Raw genomic sequence first — 24962 nt, 5'->3', positions numbered from 1 at the left:
CTTTTCGAAATTTCCCCCAAAAATTCGGGATTTTTATGAAATGGAGTCGAGAAAGGAGTCAATAAAAGGACTCTTTATATTTAGGATTTTTTTTTATTATAATGTGTTTATGTACAACATAACTAAATCAATTCTTCAATCAAAAAAGATATTGAGTTAACTGTGAATTAAAACCGAAAAAAACAATGTTCTCGTATTAGGAAGTGAAAAAGAGAGGTCACCGGTTTTGCTTGACAAAAAGGATGAAAAGATAAATTATCAAATCAGTTGCCTGCCATCCTTCTGTCCGTTGATTGATTAATCAATCTTTCGCTTTACCTATAATGTTTTCAATACATTTTTAGTGAGGAGGGAAAATAGGAACATCTCTATACGCCCCTCACTGTACTCTATAGCTGCAGAAAGATACCGTACAGACATAGAGACGTTTGTAAATCCTTAGCATACCAGACATATTATCCGAATGGTTCAGTGGTAATTCTGACATTCATCATTTTAGAGCAAACATTGAAAATCACCGCTGAACAATGATTTTCAGTATCTATTGTCTTCATAACTAATATCCTCCATTATGGAAAAGCAGTTTTTCTATTTATCCCAGTGAGGCGGAAGAGAAACTTTTCAGCTCGGTTCTAAACTCCTCCTGAATATCTTCAGCAGCTGCAGGATGTAAATCAAGTGAAGTCTGACCTCCTGGCTGTAAGTCATGCTATATGGAAAGGTCTGCTCCATCCCCCGCGTTTCATCCCCTCGTATACGAGTTTGAAAGATCGACCGCGGAAGCCGAGTTTGTCCGGTACGGCATTCTTTTCGCACACACTTGGCGAACGCATCCGACACATGGAGCTGGTTTTACTTTTATCTCGCTGCAGTTGTTTGACAGTTTGATCGAGCGTCTTCGCACAAGTGACTCCAAGTGTTTCTGCAGTCAAATATTTGAGGAGGAAAAATAACACTTTCCAATACAGTAGATTGCCGCAGGTCCCTGATGATGACTGATGAGTTGAGGTTTTTATGTAAAGCTCTTTTATAAAAACTCGAGCTGCAAAGTCTCATCTTTACCTGTTTCAGTGCAGCTGCATTTAGTTGCAAGTATTTCACCAAAGATTTTACTCAGCGTGAGTCATAACTGCCACAGGATTACGAAGACAAACAAGCCAAAGAGTTTAATCTCTGATTAGATTATGGTAAGAATGAATCTGTCTAATCTCGGTCTCATTTGCAGATTAGACGAGGCAGATGAATACAAATTGTACGTGACCATTTTCTATCATTTATATTAATATGCTAGACATAAGATATGATTTGCATGTTTATCTGCGAAAATCGTTTAAATATTCAGGACCTCCAAAGGGCAACAGCAGCAGGAAATTATGTTAATTTCTTTTCATCAAATCCTGTTTGCTGTTGTGAGCATAAAATGACAGAAGATCAAGCAGCTAATAAACAAATAAACATGAAGTTGGCACCCGGGGTCGTCGCGGGATCACATGGAGCGTGCACGACCAGACGCAGAGATAAAACACTGAGGTGGCGTCAAGCTGCCAAAGCTCGCAGCACATTTAAAGCTGTGTGTTGCTGCTCGCTTCGGAATTGTTAAGCAGGCGTGTAAAATCCTAAATATCACGGATGTTATTTGGCGTCTCCTTCTTTTGTTTAGCTTTTCACCTTTAGTTTAGCTTTTACCTGAAGATTCCTGCAGTGGCATGCAGTCAAAAAGGAAACACGACTTTTCTCCCTGCAGTCTGCCAGAAGCTCTTTTTCCCTGTTTCTGCACAATGTGTTTGTGCTGCAGGGGCACAGTCAATGAAAGGTCAAGCCTCCCGTGGAGTCTCTAAAAATAGAGCCAACCAGACTTTGCTGTGGCATCAAACTAATGCATCTGAAGCTGAATTGATTTGGTTCATTTAGAGGGGAACTGCCAGGGTGACTTTCGTTCTGCAATGACAGAAGGTAGTGTTATGCAGCAGAGAATGAGTGAACACGATGTAGTGTCGGAAAGAGGAGGGACTGACGAGAAATCAGCAGGGGCCACACAGGAGTTAGAGAAAAAAAAGTTTTCTTATATCTCTCTTGAGCCCTATTCAGACATGAACTTTTCTGACTGCAGCAGGAGATAGTCTGGGTCAAATGGGGAACTTCCAGATCACTCAGACGACGGGTGACACCTGGATAGAGCTTGCAGGACGCAGGACATAATGTATCAATTCTGGGAATCGCTGCAACTTGTTTTACCATTAACGCAGCGACCCCCAATCGCCAAAAGCTCTTGGATCTCATTGTCTGACCAAATTGACATAATCGTTTGCACCTCCTATCTGTATGGCACCTATATTTCATCCTGAGATATTTGTATTCTTCTATTGCGTCAGTGGTGTGTTAGAAATGTCATCACGATTATCAGGACCTGATCATGGTGTATTCTGACACAGGATCCAGCAGACATTTAACAGTCCAGAGCAACTGACTCGAACATTTGCTTTTTCACAAACAGCCCGTCTGGAAAATGTTCACGAGAAAAAGCACTGACTTCAGTTTATGTCTGAAAGCAGCTTTGTGTTTCCTATTCCCATTATTTGAAAGAACTGCTACGAGAAGAAGAAAACAACTCTTTTTTCCATTTATCTGTTGTTGTTCACCATCAAACATCACGTCATCCATACAAATGACCATCAGCTGCTGCTGTGCTGCAGTTTTTATTATTCTGTTCCACATCTTAAATCATTAGTCAGAAGTGGGTACTAATGGCCTCTCTGGATTAACTCCATAACCACGGCATGTTTGTCATTTTTATGTGCTGTTACAAATGTTGAGGAATGTCCCTGTTTAAGTGGCTGTAACCTTCAAACTGTAAAATGGATTTAATCAAATGGTATAAACGATGATTTATGATTAATAGAAATTACGGGTTTTACCAGAGTATATAAAAAACTGTCAAGATCATAATGTGTTAATGCTTAAAAGCACCAAATCAAACACAGTACTGTTCTGTGCCTAAATGAACAGAGTGATAAAACAATAACGTGAAGCTTTAATTTGCAGCCAAACTTGTTCTGCCTTTGCCTTGACTTCAAAACAAGTGCATGTTCAGCAGGTTTGTCTATAACAGTCCAAGGAGCTTTGGTTCAAAGGGGAGATTCTGCTGTGAATGTTCTGTAGCCTAATGTCAAGGGAGAGAAAATCTGCTGTGGATAGAAGTTCAGATTTCTGTTCTCTCCTTTACCTTGTATTTGAGGCAGGAAAGGGAATTAGACAGAAAAGAAAAGCACCACAGGCGTGATCCACACCCTGCTTGTGCTATATTAACCACAAACAATGACAATTTTTTTATTGTAATACGTCTCTATTGGTTGTAAAAGTATGCATTTCATACATTATATGATGTAATCTTCTGGCTTCATAGTCATGATGTTTTAATTCCTGTCATATGATCATTATTTTCTGAATTATCATAAATCTGATTGATTATCAAGCTGTAGGTCTTGTCTTTAATCCTAGGAAATATCTTAAAAATGCATTGGTTTAACTGTGCATTAGTTTATGTTCTGACTTCAGTGTGACTTCTTCATTACGTCAAATAAGCTTTGGATTGCTTCTCTATTATTTGCAGAGATATCTTGAAAATTTGTTTTTTTGGACCATCATTTTCTTGACCTTGACCTCTGACCCTCAACCTATCAGCTCTTAAAGTTAATCCTCTGGAGATCCGCTGCCTTTTGATATTCTTACCACGTTTAGTGAAAATCCATCCATGAATTCTTGAGTTATTTTGCACACATACACACACCTACACCCACGCACACACACACACTTGTGGGTGAGAACAACACCCTGCTTGCACAGCTCTGCCAGTGCATCATGTAAATCATATTTTCAAATGTGGAACAAGGTGTCAAACCTGATAAAATGTAATAAACATTAATGTGCTGTTATGAGTAACATATTCATTATTAATGCCGTTTATGACTCTAGATGTTTAATTTCCCTGTGTTATTTATTGTCTTATTTTATTCATGTTCCTGCCGTGTATAGTCACAGGGTTGATATTAGCACAGAGTTGCTCCTGGGAGAGATATGTTGCACCATCCATAAGGAAACCATTATTACCGCAAAAATAATGTGATTCAAGTGTTAATCTCCCAGGTTTATTTCAGACTGATAATGGTTTCAACACTGAAGGTTTGATCGAACGTAGAAAGATAAGAAAGAGGTTGGTGCAGGAGACATTTTCAATTCCTGCAGCTCTAAACCGTAAATTGTCCAAGCTGCTGCATACTGTGCATTTTTGCTCTGCACGCTGGCCTCATAATACATCTTACTTGAGTGAATAGATGGCTGCTGGAGGAATGTAAGATGTCATCTTCTCAAAACTGCACGCGTCACTTCCTGATTTACAGCGCTGGTTCGTCCCCGTCCTCGGGATTAACTCTCTCTCTCTGGTGTTGAGCGATGATGAACCGCTGACCCGCTGCCCTGTTATGACACAAGCTTTGATGATTTATGAATTCTTACTGTCAGTTTATTTTGGATGAATTAGGGCTGATGGAGCCATTTATTTTAAAATACTTCCCTATTCTTAAACAGTTTGTTTCGTCTCTGGCTCCTCGGTGCATTAATAAAATGCAGTCCACTGGTTGTCTGGAGTAATGGTGCTCATACACAGCATAAGGCCCGGATTACACAGGAGTGGGGTATGTAAGTAGATGATATGGACCAGCATTAATAGCTCCCATTCATTTCCTGTGTGATTGCTATTGATCTGCCAGAGGCTGCATGAGGAGTGCAAAGCTCTGTGATACATCATGTCATCCAAACATGCGTAAGATCCGCCGACTGTACGGAATCCCAAGGGCGTTTTATGCAAATACAGATTATTGTGATTGATGGGAGGAGATTTATTTTGAAATTTTTCTTTTTCTGTTTTGATTGTTTTTCAAATGAAGGGATAAGAGTCTTTCCTAGACAGAGAGGTGGAGTGGAATATATCAAAAGAAAAAATAAAAGCTGTCAGTGCAGGAGCGCTGTCAGCAGAATTTTAGAGTGTGTGTGCTTTGGATGTGACTGAGCGCCACCAGGCTGATTGAATTTCAGATGATGCTTAGCTATCGGAGTGTATCTACATTCTGTCTTCATTTCGCCAGTTGAAAGGTTTGTTTTGTCGGGTCGACTGTGAAAACAGTATTTTATCCAATGCAGCCTCTGGCCCCTGATCGATGCTTGCTCTACTGTCTCTGATAGTGACAATGAACAGCACCTTTACACCACAGAAAAGGCGAATATACAGTATATTTACATGCATGACTCGGTGTGCTAACTGTCCCCTTTACATCTGTGTCTTTCAGGAAGCGCTAGGGGAGAATCCAGGCGTCCACGGCCCAGGAGAAGACAGGAAGGAGAAGGTGCCAAGCCCTCATCTCAGCCAGCTGGTGGTCCTCACCAACAGTGGGACCCTGTATGGGCTCGCACAGAGGGTGGTGGCCACTGAGTCTCTGTAAGTACACAATACAACACACAAAATGTTTCAGGTTACGCAGTTTACGTCAATGAATAATCGTGATTCAATACAAGTGATGAATACAAGCACCGGAGGGAAAAAACTGCAGACTGGCCAACTGATGTTTTTTTCCTAAATCATATGTCGTTTACCACGGAAATTAACAAACACGGACAAAACCATGGAAACTTCCCATTACCCTGAATAAAACTCCAGATTTCTCTGGGTTTGAACGTTGTTGGAATCATTTTGGATAATGTGAGTCAATTAATCAAATAACATAGGTGTAGTCGTTTTGAGACTCTAGTCGTCACCCCTGTGTACGGCCTGTGTGACGTGCAGCGAGTTAATAGTCCTGTTCATCAAAGTATTTTGTGTGATCCAGTTAAGAGGCCGGCTCTCGCTCACTGCCTCGCCTCAAGGTGGTCATAATTTCATTAGAAGTGTTATACCGCCCTGCCATCAAAGATTTACTTTACCTGCAGCGGGTACTCGCTGTGTGTGACGCTTTCATCATTCGCATCAATAAAGCTTGTTGAATTGTAAAGAAAAAAGGGAAAACAGAACTAAGAGACTTATATTACCCTTAAATGGGATTCTTAGCTTCCTCCCTATGGATTACAATTTGTGTTAAACCTGCACAATTTGTCTCACAGACTTATTTTATTTTTCTTGCCTCTGTCGTTTTTCTCATCTTCTCTCTTATTCCATTCTACCGTCACACACACTACACAAAAGTGCCCTCATGCATAATTAGGTCAAACTATCATCATTGCAGAGGAAACTCTTGGATTCTGAGAGGTTGGCGGAGTACAACAGCTCTACAATGAAAGTCTGTGAACCGGGGGCCCAGACGATTCTGCTGCGAAAGGCACTGACTCGGCTCAGAGTCTCTCACACAACATTTCTCATGGGTGGGATGCAGCAACAAGCTCCAGAAATTTTGAAACTAAACAGCTTAAGTGCAGAGGAGAAGATGTCTCACTGTGTTGAAAGGGGACAAACTACATTCTGAGCAGTTTATCAGAAAAAAATACAATTAAAAGTTGCAGCTCACCTCTGTGTTCGTTTTGAAAACCTTTGAACTCTTCAGCAGAAGAAACACAGAGCTGCTCTGAGTTTGTCACCGTCCTGCAGCCCAGAGCAGAAATCAAAGATAAGAGCTGAGAGGAGTGGTCCTCTCGCTGCTGTTTTCCCTCCTAGCTGTTGTTCAGGTGTTGTGTTTATACAAGCGTGATCAGATAAGTGTGAACTGCAGGGTTTGCTCTTTTCTCTCCAAACTGCACCATGTCGTTGAGGTAAACACAAGCTGTTCCAGCTAATCTTAATGTGATTTTCTCTGCTCCATGAAAACAAAAAAAAACTGTGGACTGGGCTGATTTGTTGGTGTGTGTGCGTGTGCGTGTGCGTGTGCGTGTGCGTGTGCATGTGAGATGTTGTGCTTTCAGATTCACGGCTTTAACAATCAAGTCGACAAATGTCGTGAAGCATATGGAGTAAGCGTAATTAAGGCATCTCTAAATTCACTTTGGGACACATTAATGTCCAAAAGGAAAAGTTTGTTCCAGCAGACGCATGATTGAAAAGGGTTAATCTCTAAACTAATCTTAATCTCTAATTTATCACAAGTGGGTTTTTCGTCTAACTTGCGGTAAACCTTAATAATTGGCCCTTAAAATCTCTGAGCCACTGACTCCAGCTAAACACTCTGCATGATTGCAAACTATTTAGAGACCAACCTGCATATTTTGTGTTTGAACAACGTGGGCACTGGACAGGTGGAAACTAGAAAAGACTAAAACTACAGGTTGAGATGATACAGAAAATTCAGTGGAGGTGTAATGTTTTCTGTGTGTACTATACGGTATGTAAAGGTAGGAGAGAAAATATAACAATATCTCACTAGCATTTTTTACACGCCCGACAATCTGTGGTCACAAGGAAAGATAATTAAAAGAACCTCATCAAAAATGTGAAAGATATTTGTTAAAACTGATTAAAGACCAAAAGAAGATTAATACATTTTCTTAAACCTCTCAAATGTTGAATCCGCATCAAATATCTTTAACTGAGACTTTTCATCAGCAGATAAATCTTGTTTTGATTGAGTGATGTCATCCTCCGGTCGATTTATAAAGAAATCTCTGCATTAGGCTCACTGCACTGCTGCATTCGTCCCTGTGAAACTCAACTGTGAACTTGAGAAACTCAAAGCTGCTTCCTCAGTGTTTATTTAGTGTATGGTAAAACATCAAAGAGCTGGATTCACAGAGGAACAGTGGTATTAGGTCCGTCCACATTGATTTTTCTTAAAACTGCTGTTGGGCATAAGCGATACTTTGCTTTCGTTTATAAAACAAATTTGAGGAACAAATCCGAGAGACCAGAGGATCATCCCTCTCAAGTCCATTGCATCTAATTATGAATTACATCAAACTGTCACGATCACAGGGGAGAAATCTGATTTTTGTGCCAGGTTGAGGATTAAGGTTCAGTTTGCTTGTGCTGAATCAAAAGTTAGATGTATGACATGTTGTGAAGTGGCCTAATGACAATCTCAAGCTGTCATTCCAAAGTAATATCAGCTCTTTGAAATGAATGTTGAGAAAAACAAACAGATTTTAGACCATATTAAGATGCTACTGTGTTTTCTTCTTTTCCAGCGTGTTTCTGGCTGAACAGTTCGAGTCCCTCCAGTCCCACCTTGACACCATGATGCCTGCAGCCAAGAAGCCTTTCCTGCAACAGTTTTATTCCCAGGTACCATGATCGACTTATTACACCTGCACCTTATCTCTAAAGTGTCTGAGTAATTACAGCAACCGTTCACCACTGTCAGCTACAGTCAGGACTATACATAAACATAATGTGGTAAGAGACAGTTCTTATTTGATATCATGAATAATGTTTAATCTCATGAAATGATTTAGGTAATGATAACAGATCCTGTTGAATGATAGGGATCATTTTAAAAAGACACATATCTCAATACTCATAGACTGATTAAAACATACTGTACAGTGTTTTTCTCTTTATATGCTCCCTGTTTTACTTCCTCGTTCTGCTTTTTAGTTTTGTGTGACAATTGCTCCTCAGAGACAAATGGCCGTGTCACCGCAGCCCAGTGTTCAGTCATGTTTCCTGAACAAGGGGGAACATTGTGTGTCACTCATAACCCTGCATGCAGCTCTATTCCAGTCTTTTCTGTTTGTGTATTATTTTTTTTTGATCCTCCTGACATTTAGAAATGTTCAGGTACACAAACAAATCTGTTTCCCCCCCAAACATCAAATGAATGTCGCGTCCAGTGATTTCCCTCTTGGAAATGTTATTGCAATTTTATATTGTGCAACTGATGACTTCACGTTACCTGCACTTGCTAACATGTTCATGCCTGTGGAGACCTTCACTTCCTGTCTGCTGACATAACATCAACACAAACAGATTGAATATAATACACATGTATGCATTCTGCCTTTTTGTGTTTTCTTTAACGCAGACGGTTTCTACAGCCAGTGAACTCAGGAAACCCATCTACTGGATCGTGGCAGCCAAGGCCATCGACTACGAACAAATGCTGCTCCTGATGTCTGGAGTTAAATGGGACATCAGGGAGATAATGTCACAGCACAACGTATATGTGGACGTCCTTTTAAAGGTAATGTTTCATAAACATGCAGACGACTGCTGATGTGACTGTGGCGCGCTGCCGGCTGGTAGTAGTGATGAGAAGGGAAACAAGCAGTGGATGGAAACAAGATTTTTTGTACCTTAAGTGATGTACCTTAAAATGTTTAAAGCAGCAGTAAGATATTATATAAACTTTAACTTTAAGAACTCTTACGTTCTTTGTTGTACCTCACGAGTTTAAATCCATTCAAGGACGATTTAATATCAATTATTTGAGACAGGTTGAATAATTTAGAACGTGGAGGAGGTGTTGAGGGCTGAATGCAGATCTCCCTCTGAAGTTTCAGCATTGTTAAAGATATTTGAGCTCCCGGTTCCCTCAAGTATTTTTGGATTTGGAAGTTCCCCACTAAATGTCTCTTTATTCATGCTGGCTACTTATCCCTTTATACATTTTGCATGGGGTGGAAGGACACACAGTGCTAGAGTTTCCACGCCTCTGACACTCAGAGACAGAAAGGTCTGATGAGCTCACTGTGGTGTGAAATCCTGAACAGAGCCGCACCAAAACCGAGACAAATCCCCACGGACGGCCGTGCGTCAACACGTCTGAGAGATCTGTTGATTTAATCCCACACCTTAAATGACAGCTGTTGTTTGAATCCCCGCTAAATGAACACATGTACGTGAACATGAATGAATATTCAAAGCTTGAGTTTGTAGTCAAAAGTTATCTGCGTCTGACAAATGGCTTGTAGATCCTTGTCTGGCTGTGGATGCAAAGTTAAGCCGAACTAATTTAGCTTATGAGCTAAATTACCTGAGGGGGGATTTCTGTTTCAGTGGCCTGGTTTAAAAGCTGTTTGGTGTCAAAACCATCCAGCTGATGGTCTGACGTGCTGCTTATTCCAACTGGCGTGCACCTTTCCCCATCAAGCGCTAATAGCCTTTCTCCGCCGACTTGTCAGACGCCCATAACACATATGGATTGTGTTGTGTGCGCTGTTTCAAAAGGCCGTGCTACATTTGGTGTTACTGCACACAGGAGAATATTTTATTCATGGCTTCAGGTTGATCATTGGCGTTCAACAATGCCATTGATTTGCATACAAAGTGGCAAACACATGCAGCAGCCTCGGAACGACTTCATTGACAAAATGCTTTAGTCAGAAACTACTGCAGGACTGTTTGTGAATGAATAACATTTCATTCCTGGGTGTAAAATAAATGGGAACAGCTGCCTTAAAAATTCAGGTTTTCATCAAACATGATGTACTTAGAATTATAGTCACCTGGCATATGTATGTATAGACACATATACACACACACACACACGCTGGAAAACTAGAAGCTTTACGCCGGACACATTTACGAGCACAGCCCGTGTGTGCTGCAAATTGTTCCTGTTTTACGGCCACATGTCATAATTGTATAATTCCATCCATAATTAAACATTTCAGAGAAAGCAGTCGGAGGAACTTCAGGACTGGTGTATATCATATGTACCCAAAGCCCAAACTGTGATTGTCAAACTGTTAACAGATGAGTTGAGTTGGGATGTTCCCAAACCCGAGCAAAGCTTCTAGCAGCGCACAAATAATGAGTTTTAACGCCTGTGTTGTGCCGCTGGGGATTCATACCTTCCGTGCTCGTCTTTTCAGCACTTTTGGATGTTTCGTTTCCATCGGTCCAGACCACAAAGTCATGAAAATCACTTAGTCAAATCAGACCCAGATCTGCTGCAGGCTTCTTACTCCACCAGGCCAAATTTGTTTTGTATTATATTTGATCTAATTGATCTGATTCAATCTTTGTTTTGTATAAAGAAGAGATTGATTCAAACCCCTAATGCAGTTTATTCCTCACAGAGTTTAAATGATTGGGTTGTGCAATTCACAGCATGCGGTCGTTTTAGAACCTTCTGAACTTTAAGACTGGGAGAACTGGCGTCGGGGCTGACCAAGAACACAGAGCAGCTTCGAGAGAATTCAGGGAAACACTGCTGCTTCTGATGAAGACTTTAATCTTGTTATGTTTTCCATCTGGGAACCAGAGATGTATTAGTCCTACTGGGGCGTGTTTCCTGTTTGGACCTGTTTTGAGGCTTTGTTTTTGAAATGGACTTTATATTATGGTTATGTCTTTGTAATACAAGTTGATTCATCTGCATCAGTACTGGACCTTTATTATACAAAACAATCCCACCTCTTGACCTCTGTTATTTCTCCTGCTTTGTTTTCATATTACTCACGTTAATCCTCTCATGTGTTCACTCCTCCATCCCTGCAGGAGTTTGAGGAGTTTAACAAGCGGCTGGATGATGTTTCCAGACACGTGCGCATCCCGCTGCCTGTGTCCAACGTCCTTTGGGAGCACTGCATCCGCCTGGCCAACAGGACTCTTGTCGAGGGGTAAGAGAGTCATAAAACACCTCCTCAGCTTCAGGGCGATGTGTGCAGCCTGACGTCATTCTGATGAAGCTTATTTTATACTATGAATTATTGTTAAACCTCTAGTAGAAAAACACTATTTCCTCGTGCACAATATTTGTCCTCATCCATTTCTTGAGTAAACAGTGACTCAGAAGAGCTGCCCAGCTGACTAAGTCGTGCACTTTATACCAAAATATTGAGAATATTGAAAATAGCCTTTGGAAATTTTCTGGTGTGCAAATAATAGACTGTAAAGATGTTTCATTTCTGAATTGTGGCAGGAAATGGAAACGTCATTATCCATTATCCATTATCCATCACTATATAAAGTATATGCTGCAATCACAATATCCAATATATCCTAGATGAAAAAGTAATGGTCTATTGACACAGTTATTAACACATCACAGCTTATAAGCAAAAGTCATGTGGACATTTCAAAGGTTTCAGTGGGATTTTGAAGCAGCTTCAGATGAGATAAGTCTTGTAACTTCACCTGAGAGAGAGTTGATTTTGTCACGCTAGTTTGTAAGCAATATGGAATCGGTGGATATCTTTCAAAAGAGTCTTGTTGTTGATAAATAACAGCTGCGAAGGTAAATTGTATCGTAAGCATTCTCACTATGAAAGAACATTTACTGTATTTCCTGCCTAGATTTCTTTTCACTGTGGTCGTACAAGGAAATTATTCCTTTTGGCTGCAGCTCTTATAAATGTATTTATTCATAAGTATTGAACTGCATAGAATAGTCAGCTTCTTTACAGCAATGAATACAACAATTATTGATACTTATATATCGTATAGTAACAGAGGAAAGGGTTTTATGTATATACATATATTCCTCAGCAGATTTTCAATGTTTATTAAGAAGATATGTACATTTTAAAGGAAGGAAGAAACAAAACAGCTCAAAAATATCATGAATAACTGTCCTTTTACTAGAGCTAAACGCAGAGCAGACCTGTAGAGCTGTGGTTCTATTTATTGAAAACCATCAGGGGGCTGGAAATTTCACTACGACAGCCTTTTCGAGCTTGTTCCTTTACTCTCGGTTTACAGTCATAAATAGTGTCTCTAAACGTGTGTACTAATACAAAACAACACATTTGATTCATAACATCTTAGTGATTTGAGACAACCCCCCCCCCCAACACACACCATCACATCTTTACAAAAACAACTCCAGATAATGACCAAGGGGAAACGTGTTATTTTTCTCTTCACATCTTAATTTTTTTCTCTCTGTTTATCTCCCAGTTTCAACATCTGCACCTCGTAAATTAGGAAAAATAAAATTCTTTCCAAAGCTTGTTGTCAAGCACTGTAAAGAACAGAGGGAATCACCTAAACTATATCAGAAACCATGAGACTCAGTTGCCAGGTTTCTTTAGATTTATGTTTCTGGAAAATCATGGAGCTAAGTTCCGCTCAGATCGCTTCTGATGCATTTGACCACTTTCTTACTTGAAAGCAAAGTGATGGGCAAAAGACACAGGCTGGGTATAAAGATGGACGGCATGACTCGGCTAAAGTGAAGCCAAATCATCTTGATCACCCTCTAGTGGCCAGTTGCCGTATAGGTTGCAATCCCACCTCCTCCAGGAGAAAGTTGAAACACGTCATGCATCGCTATATACAGTTTTTGATTCTGTTTTTCTGTTTTATCTTGGTACCTGCATGCCGCTGTCTCCCTATATGTGTGAAATAAGTTTTCTAGACTCTTTATTCAGTCTGGACGCACAGCAACACTGAGTCGCTGGATTGTGACATCCCTTGTTTTGTAAGTTTGAGGGTCAAAGCTAAAATTAAATGTAATTTAATGTTGAAGGAAGGCACAGAAAATGGTTCAGTGCTTGTTAAGTGTAAAGATGAGAGAACATTGCACTTTGAGCATAGGTGCAAGGCTCGCCCTCCTCTACTGGGAAAAGGGGAAAGTGTTTATCCCCACACACATTCGCAGAGTACTTTTCTTCCCACTGCGAAAGAGAACTTTTGAACCCTTTCCAGTGAAATAATGGCTCATTACGGCTTCAGCCTTTGGCAAATTGAAGCTGCTGTTTCTGCTGTTGGCCACCTCTCCAGCTCACCAGGAAGGGTTGGTCATATTTGTTTGTTTGTGTTATTCGGTTTCTCTGGCCAGCGCTCGTGTTCCTTCAGAGAGCCGCAAAAACGTCTCTGTTAGCATCGTGAGCCGCAGCTCGCACACCACACTCTGACACGGTGACAAGCACAAGAGAGCAAGAGAGCGAGGATGACAGAGAGAGGTGAAGAAAACGGACAACAGAAGAGAGAGAGAGAGCTGATGTGTGAGACAGGGAGAGTTTACAGAGAGCAGAGCTGTCTGGATGCTGTGTAATGTAGTGGCGATGTCACGGACAGTGAACACACGCTCACACTCACACACACAAACACACACATCTAACCCACGACACAGTGAAATACAACACACATACAAATGTGAGGACAAAACATATTGACATAGATAAACAATAAATAGTAATACCAAATATGGGAAAGAGTATAAAATAAAAAGGTTGTATATTATTATACATTATAAAGATATATATATATATATATATATATATATATATATATATGAATAAGCCTAACGAGAATATTAAGAATCTACAAAGTCAGTCTGCTCTGTCTATGTGGTAACATCCACATTTAATGATTGTAGGACTGATTCATTATGGCAAAAGTACATTGACTGAAATAAAAAAGTACATTATCATACCTCTACTCTTTATATTCCTGTTAATATCAAATTTGACGTTCATTTTCTTGTCCAATTTTTTGGCATCGTCCCACGAGGATCATTAAACTTTAACAATCACTGACGTACGATGAGCTCAAACCCGTCATGCAGACGTTAAATAATTCACAGTGGGCTCCATAATAATAGATGGACTGCATTCATACAGCGCTTTTTGAGTTGGTCACCCACTCTGTTTGGTCTCTTTCACCCATCGACACACTCATTAATTCACACATTCACACACTGTCCAGGAACCCTCGGATCATTAATTCAAACCTTTCAAACACGACCTTCTCCTTCATATTCATGATAATTAGGAAATTTAGGACAATTCCTGCGAGGAACTCCTGCTTTAATTAAAGATAACATTGATGATGAAATATCATCGTTCAGTTCAATTACACTAAGTAAAAGAAGTCTTGAGAGCTAAATGATAAATGTGCACTGGACGTTGTCACATTGCACTTAGAATGGAATGAGGTACTTCACCGGTTACAACTGATCCGGGTTTGGAGTTTGGCCAGAGAGAGAAGAAGGGATAAAAGGTCTCTGTCGCTACGGCAAAGGTCCATCTACTGGAGAAAAGGGGAGGAGGCTGTAAATAGAGGGCGTGGCCTCCCATTAATCTAAAGGACAGTGGTGCACTGGCCATCAGCTACAGTGGCAATACATGGCTGTGGTTCAGGAGGAAGAGAAGGTCGTCCACCAACCTGAAGGTGTGTTGTTCGATCTCCGGGTCGCCCAGTCAGCTGACCAACATTCCAATGCCCCTGACAGCTGTATCGACGGCTCATGAACAGTGTGTGACAGATAAAGTGCAGCACATAGAAACGCTGTATGAATGTGTGCGTGAATGGCTGAAAACAGACTTTTTAGTTAATCAATAATAAATATAAAATCAAATATAAAGCAGTCAGAAGTCTAACTGTCAAATCTTATAAGTATAAGTAATGGAAGTTTTGAGTGCTTCTCCTTAATCGCAGAATGATGTTTGTGTAAAAAGTACAATTAATTGGCTTTGACATCGCTGCAGCCAACAGGACAGAAAATAAATAAAGAGGAGAGGGGCCGACCGACACAGGAGTATACTCCTGCTGAGGCGTCGGCCAGCCGCAATAATAAGAGTTGCTCATATTCTAAAGATGTTTGCCAGTCTCAAGACAATTTTTATGACTTCTTTATAATATATATTTTATTGAGCATCAATGATACAAGGTCCAACATATATCCACAGAACAGGAAACGAGAGAAAGTCCAAGAATCAATGCTCACGTTCTTGTTGCCCCCCCTCATCGGTCATTGCAGGTGTGAAAGGGTGTGGTAATGCAATCTGTTTACATGGTTCAAGGGTCGGGTAGGGGGGCCCCTTAGCAGAATTCTCTTCAGGGCCCCAGGAAGCTCAGGACTCACTCTGGGCCAGTGGGCGTCAAACAAAAAACCCATTAAGTTTTTACTGACCCTGTGGTAATTACATGGGATCAACTGCTGACCCGTCCCGAGCCCCCCCAACCCCTTTCAGCCACATGATTATTTATTTATTTGTTACTAAAATCCCTGTATGTGTTTCAGAGTGAAAGAATGGTTGGAAGGGATGAAGTCAGAGTATTTATTGGAGGATTTACAGTGTGAAATGAAAAACTCCCTACAAGGGACTCATTACTTATCTCCACCTGAATGCTGAGGTCAATGCTAATCACCTCTTTTCCCCTTTTCTGTCTCGTCCTCCTCTGCAGCTACGCTAACGTGAAGAAATGTAGCAACGAGGGCCGCGCCCTAATGCAACTGGACTTCCAGCAGTTCCTCATGAAGCTGGAGAAGCTGACCGACCTGAGACCCATCCCCGACAAAGAGTTTGTGGAGACCTACATCAAAGCCTATTACCTGACGGAGAACGACATGGAGCAGTTCATCAAGAATCACAGGGTGAGCCTTTGTTAGGTTGCTTTCATGAGGGTCTGTAAGCAGGAACATAGTCAGATGTCAGGTCAGTCCGAGATTTTCTGGCTAGCGAGAGGATATGTTAATCATGTACGTGATGTTAAACTGGAAAAGAAAGACGCTCACAAATATGTAAACTTAGAAAGAGATTTGAGAATTTTCATTGATAATGGCAGAGGCTGTCGGTTTCCGTTGCAGAACTTAAACGTCTCATCCTGCCTTCTGCTCGCTCTGCCCTGGCACCCCCCCCCCCCCCCTTAACCTGAATGTTCCACTCAGACAATCTCCTGCTGTGTTCCTCATGTGTGAAGGGCAAACTCCATTTTCTGGAGTTCCTGTCTGAAAACGGATTGTTCCGCCGATGCTTCTGCTGTTCTCACCAACCGTGTCGTGTTTCTTTGCAGGAGTACTCCATGAAGCAGCTCGCCAACCTGGTGAACGTTTGCCTGGGCTCACATATAAACAAGAAAGCTCGTCAGAAACTCCTGGCAGCGATCGACGACATCGACAGACCCAAGAGATAGACTGAGCCGACCCGAAACCGATCAACGGACGACATGCAGAGATGGAACAAAGGAACTCCCACAGTGTCGAATGTCTCCTGTTTTTGTACATAACACGATGTTGAGGTGCGTTCGACGAGTAGCCGAGCTACAGTTCATATCTCAAATGTTAGCCAGATGCTAACCGATCAGTCTTTATATTGTCTCAAACACAACCAGCCACTTGTTAAACGCACCTCAAGACAAAATGGACAGTAATACTACAGGTGTTGAACAAGCATGCTGCAGTTCCTCACGTACCATAACGCATGTTCTCACCAGTTCATTTATCAAACAATGCTGCTTCTGAACCTTTCCTGCGAATATGGTCTGTAAACATCACCTTTTATTCCACTTCAGTGACCACGAGCAACAGATCCTGAGTTTGTTCTTTCAGACCAACATCTACAAACAATGGACCCAACACTGTAAATGTGAATTGTGCCGTCAACATGTGGCCATTAATTTATGGTGCTCCATCTGTTTCGCACCAGCCGGCTCGGTTTGCTGACACGGCTCCGACATCCAGATTAAAGAAAACAACCAGTGAATATTTACGAGTCACTGAATTTTATCGTCATGTTGATAATTTTTTGCAAGAACATTTTAATGGTTCCACCGCTCTACTGTCTGAATGTGTTCTCTACTGGAGATACAGTAAATATGGCTCCTTGTTCACTTAAATCATTCATTTAAGTTTTTCCAGCCCATGTGTTTCTTTGTTTTATTTGTTTAAATCTAATATAATGATGATTCTGAAAATAATATAAATTGCTGTAGTTAGCCTTAACATAGTTAAGAGATTAAAATCATCTGCACTTGTTTGCGATCTTTCAAATCTTGGGAGGACATGATTTTATCGTCCTGGGGTGAGTTTTAGAAAATCTTTGCAGAGGTTCTTATCCTGGACTCGAGTCTTCAGCTTTCCTGCTAAACAGTGAAACTCGTACTTTTCCTTTCCTGTTGTTGGGTGGTGCAGTCAGACTTAGATTATTAGTAAGTGGTTGAATTGTGTCAACTACCAGAGCTTCCCTCCAGGCTTTCTAATGTCCCCTCCAGTCATCTCCATTCGGCTGACCTGACCAGACCTCGCCAAGGGGGGCAGGTCCATGTATGTCAAACAGGAAGAAAAAAGAAGAAGAATATAAATGAAGTTCCAGCTTTTGATACAGCCTCATATATATATTTTGTGTGCACCTATTCCGGGATGAATATTGTAAATGTCAATGAACGATGTCTGTATTTATTTCTTGCCCTGTGTCTCGTTTATGTTTTTATATGATCACTTCTGGAAGAGCGCCGTCATTCATTGCCCCTGAGTATCTTCTAACTTATCAAGTGAAGCAAATACAAATATCTACACATCGTCAGAAATACATTTAAGGGTCAATGTGCGCTATAGTGGAAATCTGTAATCAGTGTTAGGGTTAAAGTTGGAGATGATTCTAACATAATAAACACGTTAACGATGAAAACTGACTGGTCTGCTCTTTCGCTTGGATTAAACGGCATAACCTATAAACTATATCCTTTTAACCTTAACCTTTAAAATCTCTGTGGGAATATATGGTTGTTTCCTTTCAGCTGCACCCGGGTCCTTCCTTGTGATGCCTTGCTCAGCAGGACGCTGTCAGACTAATTAATGCGACCTGCTGTGTGGTCACAGGCTCTCAGGCTTCCTGTTTAACAAGAGAGAGAAAAGAAGACTCATTAAAACTTTGAAGGCTTGCTGTGTTTTTTTTATATTTAACAATAGTTGTAACTGTTACTTTTTCTTGTTATGTCATTTCTTGGAGATGGAAAAACACCTCTGGTCTGATTTTGGTGAATAATGAGTTTCAGCCATTGGCCCAGAGAAGACAGATAAATATACAAAAAGTGAAAAGTAACCTTTATTAATCATATTTATATTAGAAGAGAAGAAGAGTTAATGGATTAAAAAACATGAATAGAAGAAATAAGTGGTTATTGGGCACCAGTTGATAAAGAATACATCTGTTTTTAAATGTTACCTTACAGTTATGTTGTCTATGTAAGAATCCTCCTCCCTCCAGTGTGTCACTGAGGGAAGCTGCCGACTCAGGAGTCTGTGATCATCGTCTTGCTAATTCAGGACTCAATAAAAATATGTGATTGCTATTTTCTAAATCATATGGTAACAAACCCACTGTCAATTTGATGATTCTAAAGGATGTTACATTTCTAAACATGTTTCACATTCTTATGGTATATTCTGCTAATATTCTTATAGCTTTGGGCAGGATTCCCACCCAGGCGACAGCCCCTCCAGCAACGTTTGGAGGGGCCACCTGATTTCGAAACGGGGTTCACTTCAATTCAATTTTCTAAGTGCCAAATCACAACATGCATTATTGGGATGTCAGGACAGAACCATATGCAACTCCATGAATAAAGTTTGTGTGCATGGAGGAGGCATTGTTGACATTTATAAAGTGGAATCTATCAGAAGAAATCTAGTTAAACCAGCCTGGTGCTGCTCCTTTATATGTTGTTGAACATATGGTGAACGGACAGATTTTATTGCAGCAAAGGGAAAATGTGTTTTCAAAGATTTGTTCAAATGTGTTTTCAAAGATTTGTTCAAATGTAATTTCCAACTGCTTTGAAACGTACTATTTTAGTTAAATCCCCTCAAGCAGTTGATAATGCATCTTGTAGCGGTGTGGAGCTTGTGGAGCCAGACGCTCAGGTTTCATTTTCACTGTTGGTGCAGCTATCGGCTCCATGCAGCTCCACAGTCATGCGGCTCGGTTCCTTCATGGTTCACCATCAACAGGTTTATGCGACTTACTCCCCCTGGGTTTTGCTGGCTTTGAATGATGCCTCTGGGGAGCAGCACCAGGCAATGACAGAAAAATTCAATTACTCTGTATTCATTTTATTGAAATTGCTTAGTTCTGGCTCAGTTTTACAGTTTGTGCCGTCAGAGCCACTATTCAGCCATTCAGCTCTTGTCCTCACCTTTTCCTTTCAGGGATTTCCTCACCCTCCCACCATCAAACAATCTGATTCACGACCCACCCGTCACCACCTTCGATATTTGTGTGCCCAGCTGGATGGCGCCCCTCCCGCCTCCAGTGATGCTGTGGTCCAGTGACCCTTTCGGACAAAAGAGCAGGCGGTCTTTGCTCCTGTACGTCTGAACCTCTGCCAAATTTCCTCGGCCAAGTCCATAGAAATCACTATCACTGACCTACATGGTGCTAATTCGCTTTCACGCAGCCTTCATTCACGTCTGTTCATACATATTTAACTAAGAACAATCGCTGGCAGAGACTATTAATACTTAGGATGATGATTCATAAGACCGGATTTGACAGTTGGATTGGGGGGAGGGGGGGGGGGCAATCAAGCTGATTCTGTTACTTGAGTAACAAATGAGAAGAGGACATTTTGACAGAAATACACTAACAAAATATATCTTTTGCTTGGTGAAAGTTTGGAAAAATTTGTATTTTCTTAGGCATGAATGGGACAGAACTTTGACACTGATTCAAAATCTCCCCCACCTACTTTTTTAACTCACTGCTACAACTTCAAAATATTCAAAGTAGATTGGACTGTTTTCTTTCTTTATTAAAGGAGAGGTTCATTTTTCTGCCTGTTCCTCTGAGAGCTCAGAAACTGTCCGTCCCTGATCCCTCACCACGTGGAGGTTTACATTCTTGGGGCTGATTGGAGCAGTCATCATCAGGTCGCCTATATGAGGTGTGCTGAGTATGTGCAGAGGTCCATCGATCACACAACTTGTCCTGACACGTCGGGTTCGACACAACTGATAAGGTAGGTCATGCACAGTGCGTATACGGTCGACCAAAGCACCCCTGTCTCGTCCATACACCACTGACATGTTTTACAAGGTATATGATGGTCATGTTTGTTCTGGCTGGATTACATTGAGAGGAACAAAACCAGTTCATAATACAAAATTACTCTGCATTTCACGAATAACATGGTAACACGTTCACAGACAGTGTGCGACAAATTTAACGACAGAACTACTGCTAAACATTAAAAACTACAGCTTTCACTACTATTGATACACTGAGCAGCCATCTTGGATTTTGAAGTTGGGGTCGGTGAGAATTCCGACTTGAGGGGTTCCAGTTTCAATCCCCGACTCGAAGGTTGGTAATTCCGAGCTCCGAGGTATAATGGAACGCGCCATAATCTTACAGCAAGGCTAAAACCCTCAAGAAACTATAATAAAAACGTACTATCCATAATATTTTTTTCTTATATAGATCTTTAATTATGAGCTATTTTGATGGGATAGATGTCCCATCCCCTGTCTCCTCATGTTTCCTGTCTGTGTCTTGTCTGTTTTCGTTCGGTCTTGGTCTTTGTGAGTCACATCATCGAGTCCACCCCTCGAACCTGAAGCAGTAAAACAGGACGTGAATCCTCCACATCTTCCAACAAGCACAGTGTGAGAAACACTTCACCCAGCTCTCTTGCTTCGTCTGTAAGTGCAACCCATTAAAACCAAACACTTGGCACAGGGACCATTATTTCTGCCGTTAAACTCACAAAATTGGAATCAGACCAAATATGCTTCCATATCCTTAATACGATGGGGACCGTGTGCTCTGAATGTTAAACTAGAGGCTGAAATCCTTGGAGGGAAAAAGGCTGAAGAGTTTGTCCTCCACCATCTGGTCATCTGTCACTAATCTGACAGACAGGAGAGCAAATACAACTCAGGAGATTTAGAGAGGGAGAAAACCCTTGGGGTGTCCGGGCAACTGACACTCACACACCCAAACAAACACACACACCCACACACACACACACACCCAAACAAACACACAAAGACACACTCACATTCACACACAACCTTTTAATATCAGTGTCTACCTCCATAAGAGCACTCAATTGAAAAACTGTAACCTGGGAAGCAGCTCACAGTTTATCCCAAACCCATTCCCTCTCATAATGACAGCCAAGTGTATTCACAGAGCTTTTCATTAAAGCGGTTGTATTGATTTTGCCCTATCACCAAACAAACTTGCGGGGGGGTGGGGGAGTGTTTCCCTAAAGAGACGGCAGACATGTCTATTACTGGTCTGAGAGAAAAGGGGTTCAGAGATGTTCATGTGGCTCAAAGAGACATCGTTGCCGTTTGTTGCAACGTGCAGATTGAAAAAGAAGGTTTCTAAAGGAGTAAAAGACGTGAAAATAAATAAGATGTGAAGCCACAGAAATAAAATTAGATGTGGCCATTTGCAATTATGGTCTGTGTGATATAAAATAGTTTAAGATCCTTTTGCAGAATGCAAGAGGGTTGAATTACACCCCTGAAAGACGTCTCTCTGATCCAACAAACAGTTATTATGCAGCATTTAATGAATGTAATGCCTGTATTTTTCTCCTCTTTATCAGCGGGCATTAAGGATTGAAGTGGCTAATTGGATGTCAAACTCCACTGCATAAACTTTGACGACGGTCTTCCGAGAATCCTGTTCCACCAGCCAGCGCCAATTTTTTGCTTGACTTGGAATGGGCGGTAACAAATGTCGTGAGCGCGGTGGTAAACACAAGCAGGGCAGGGAAACCTCTCAAGGAACATTAGGTGTCTGTTCGTAGCAGACAGAATAAGGTGGGAGGACGCAGGGGACTGTCTCCTAGAGAAAAATAAAGTAAAGAAATGAAAGCTCAAACAGTAGAATTCATTTTTTTACTGTGTTTTGTTTTGGGGCAAAAGAATAAATCTGTAGATTCTCAGAACGTTCTCCGGAGGTGCTGTGGCATGCGATTTGAGAACACAGCAGGGAATCCTCCGCGGGGCTCAGTGCAGGCGAGTGGGTTGTGGTTGATGTGTGGTTGACCTTTCTTACACAGGACAGATTCAAAAATGAGCAAAAAACAACAACAAAAATCCAGATGCTGTCTGAGGCATTTTTTGTCTAAGAATGTGATGAATCAAGGCTTTAATTCCAGGTCACGGCATATCATTTATAATCCAGTACAGCTCATCAGCAACACTTCCATGCTCTTCTCGAAAATACATTCAAACAAAAGCAGAAAGTCGATTTCCTCATCATTGTAGAGTGGGTATTGATTTTTCTTCCCTTGTGGATTTATATTCTGGTGTAAATTATGGGGGTGGTGCAAGTTAGACAGAGGTTTATTTGACCACAAGGACGCTCATTGCTAGAAAAACAAACAAACAAACACAAGAGAAGCATAAAGAGTGAGCAGCCACAGATAGGTGAAAGTGGATCTCCAGACCCTGAGCTGCACATATGAAAGCGATGCAGCTCTCAGCAGCTTTATTATGGTGCCAGTTGCTTTGCACCAGTGACATTGTGTGTGCTTGTTGTTCCCTAGTTTTCATGTATTTCATATATTGGCTCGAAATAGCATCAGTGCCCCAAGGCCCAAAAATAAAAAAAGCCAGTTAATTGGATTTTAATATTTTTTTTGCAATGGCATAATTTCACAATCCTGACGACAAATAACTTATATCCACTGATCCATACCCACATACAGTAGAGGAGAGGGTGAATTACACTGATAGGCAGATTATTTAAATGACTAAACAAACAAATTGATCATGAGAGATAATTCCACGTGATTTCATGGGTCTCAGCCTCTCGAGTCGTCTCCTCCAACTCGACAAACAGAGATGACTTTCAAGCAGCACCACAGATAACAGATGAGAGAGTCCCTGGAATTCATCAGTTACAATATCTCCCCAATCTAATTGTGTTTGCAGTTTATTCATGACCTCGCCACATGCAAATATCTCTGATGAGTGTGTGTTTGAACTCTTGGAGAACAATAAAGGCACCGAGCTTTTTTTGGCTCTCTCCTCTTTATTCAAATGTTGACCGATGTCTTCGGATCTCCTCTCAAAGTCATTTTATGAGGAGAATTAAACACACAGTACGGGTCAATATTTAACAGTATTCACATTCTGCAGGACCAAGTGTATTCATCATAATGCAGACAAACGATCTGCCCTGTGCGATTAGAAAACATGTCTGACCTTAAGGAGGAAGCAGCCGGACTCACCATTACTGCATGTTTAAATCACACTCAAGCGAGCACTGCATGTACCCATCGATCCCGAGCTCGACAAAGACACAAGAAGAATATTGATCCACAGACTGGAAAGTCGTCATATTTTGCCTTTCGCATAACACTGACGTGATAGGAAGTGACATAAAGGTGGTGTGGTCTTTATTCTGACTGTCTGATCCTCCCTATGGATCCTACTCGCTGGTGCCTGTGAAGCCTGAGAGCATCAAAACATCTATTATCGATACAGATTATCATCAGAGGCTCGAGGGAGGAACTGGAGGCAATTCCAACCCACATTAGGCGAGAGGCGAGGTTCCCCACTGACAGGTTGTCGGCCAATTACAGGGCCGACTTGCAAAAGCCGTTTTTATAAATGAACTCCGGAGGATGGCAGGGCCCAACAGACCTTTCACATGAGAGCGACGCAGCAGGAGATTCTCCGTTCAGATGCGTTTGAAGCAACAGAGATCTCCAGAGTGATCAGGTGAGGGCCGGCGCAGCAGGCAGAGGCAGGATGCACAGTAATAATTCCGTTGTGGAGATCAGGTGTTTTTTGTTCTCATCACATCAACACTTGCGTCGGCCTTATCACTCCAAAACTCTCCTGACATTTCCATCGGTTTCTTCTAAGTGTACGACATCGCTTTTTCATCTTAGATATTTGTAATATTTAATGTTTCATTCAGTTTTTGCTTCTGTGGGACATTCAAAATGTCATCAGCTCGCTGGGACTCCTCCTGAGGATCTCCTGCTGGTTTCTCACATGGGCTCAATCGGACTTTATCCTGGGGAGACTGGAAGGAGAAACTCTGAAGAAAGTCTGTGTCAGGACTTCATCTGGAGTTCAGTGCATGTCTGAAAGCAGGAGAGAGAAAAAGGTCACATTCACCCCTCCAGACAATTTAAAGTCTCCAATTGACCTTACCCCAGTCTGAATGTCTTTGGAATGTGGGAGGAAGCTGAAGAACTCAGACATGTGGAGAATATACAAACTGCAAAAAGATCCCGGGTGAATCAGCATGAGAACCAGGATCCTTCGGGCTGTGAGGCGACAGTAGTGCCACCCAGCAGTAACCCAAACATAATTACTGTATTTAAATTGTATTAAATGGCAAAATTA

General features: G+C 41.3%; 1 protein-coding gene across 1 annotated transcript in view; it reads left to right on the top strand.

Moving 5' to 3' along the window:
- vps50 (VPS50 EARP/GARPII complex subunit) overlaps positions 1 to 18270 on the top strand; it is a 99105-nt gene extending 80835 nt beyond the window's left edge. The window contains exons 23-28 of the mRNA XM_061092584.1: positions 5343 to 5491; positions 8158 to 8254; positions 8994 to 9152; positions 11414 to 11535; positions 16049 to 16238; positions 16658 to 18270. Of these exons, the coding sequence (XP_060948567.1) occupies positions 5343 to 5491; positions 8158 to 8254; positions 8994 to 9152; positions 11414 to 11535; positions 16049 to 16238; positions 16658 to 16777 (837 nt within the window). The 3' untranslated portion in view covers positions 16778 to 18270. The remainder of the gene's footprint in view (positions 1 to 5342; positions 5492 to 8157; positions 8255 to 8993; positions 9153 to 11413; positions 11536 to 16048; positions 16239 to 16657) is intronic.
- The last annotated feature ends 6692 nt before the right edge of the window (positions 18271 to 24962 follow it).

Source organism: Limanda limanda, chromosome 19, assembly GCF_963576545.1.
Source record: "Limanda limanda chromosome 19, fLimLim1.1, whole genome shotgun sequence".
NCBI classification, from domain to species: domain Eukaryota; kingdom Metazoa; phylum Chordata; class Actinopteri; order Pleuronectiformes; family Pleuronectidae; genus Limanda; species Limanda limanda.
The sequence above is the reverse complement of the archived record's forward strand: the minus strand, read 5'-3'. Positions and strand labels throughout refer to the sequence as shown.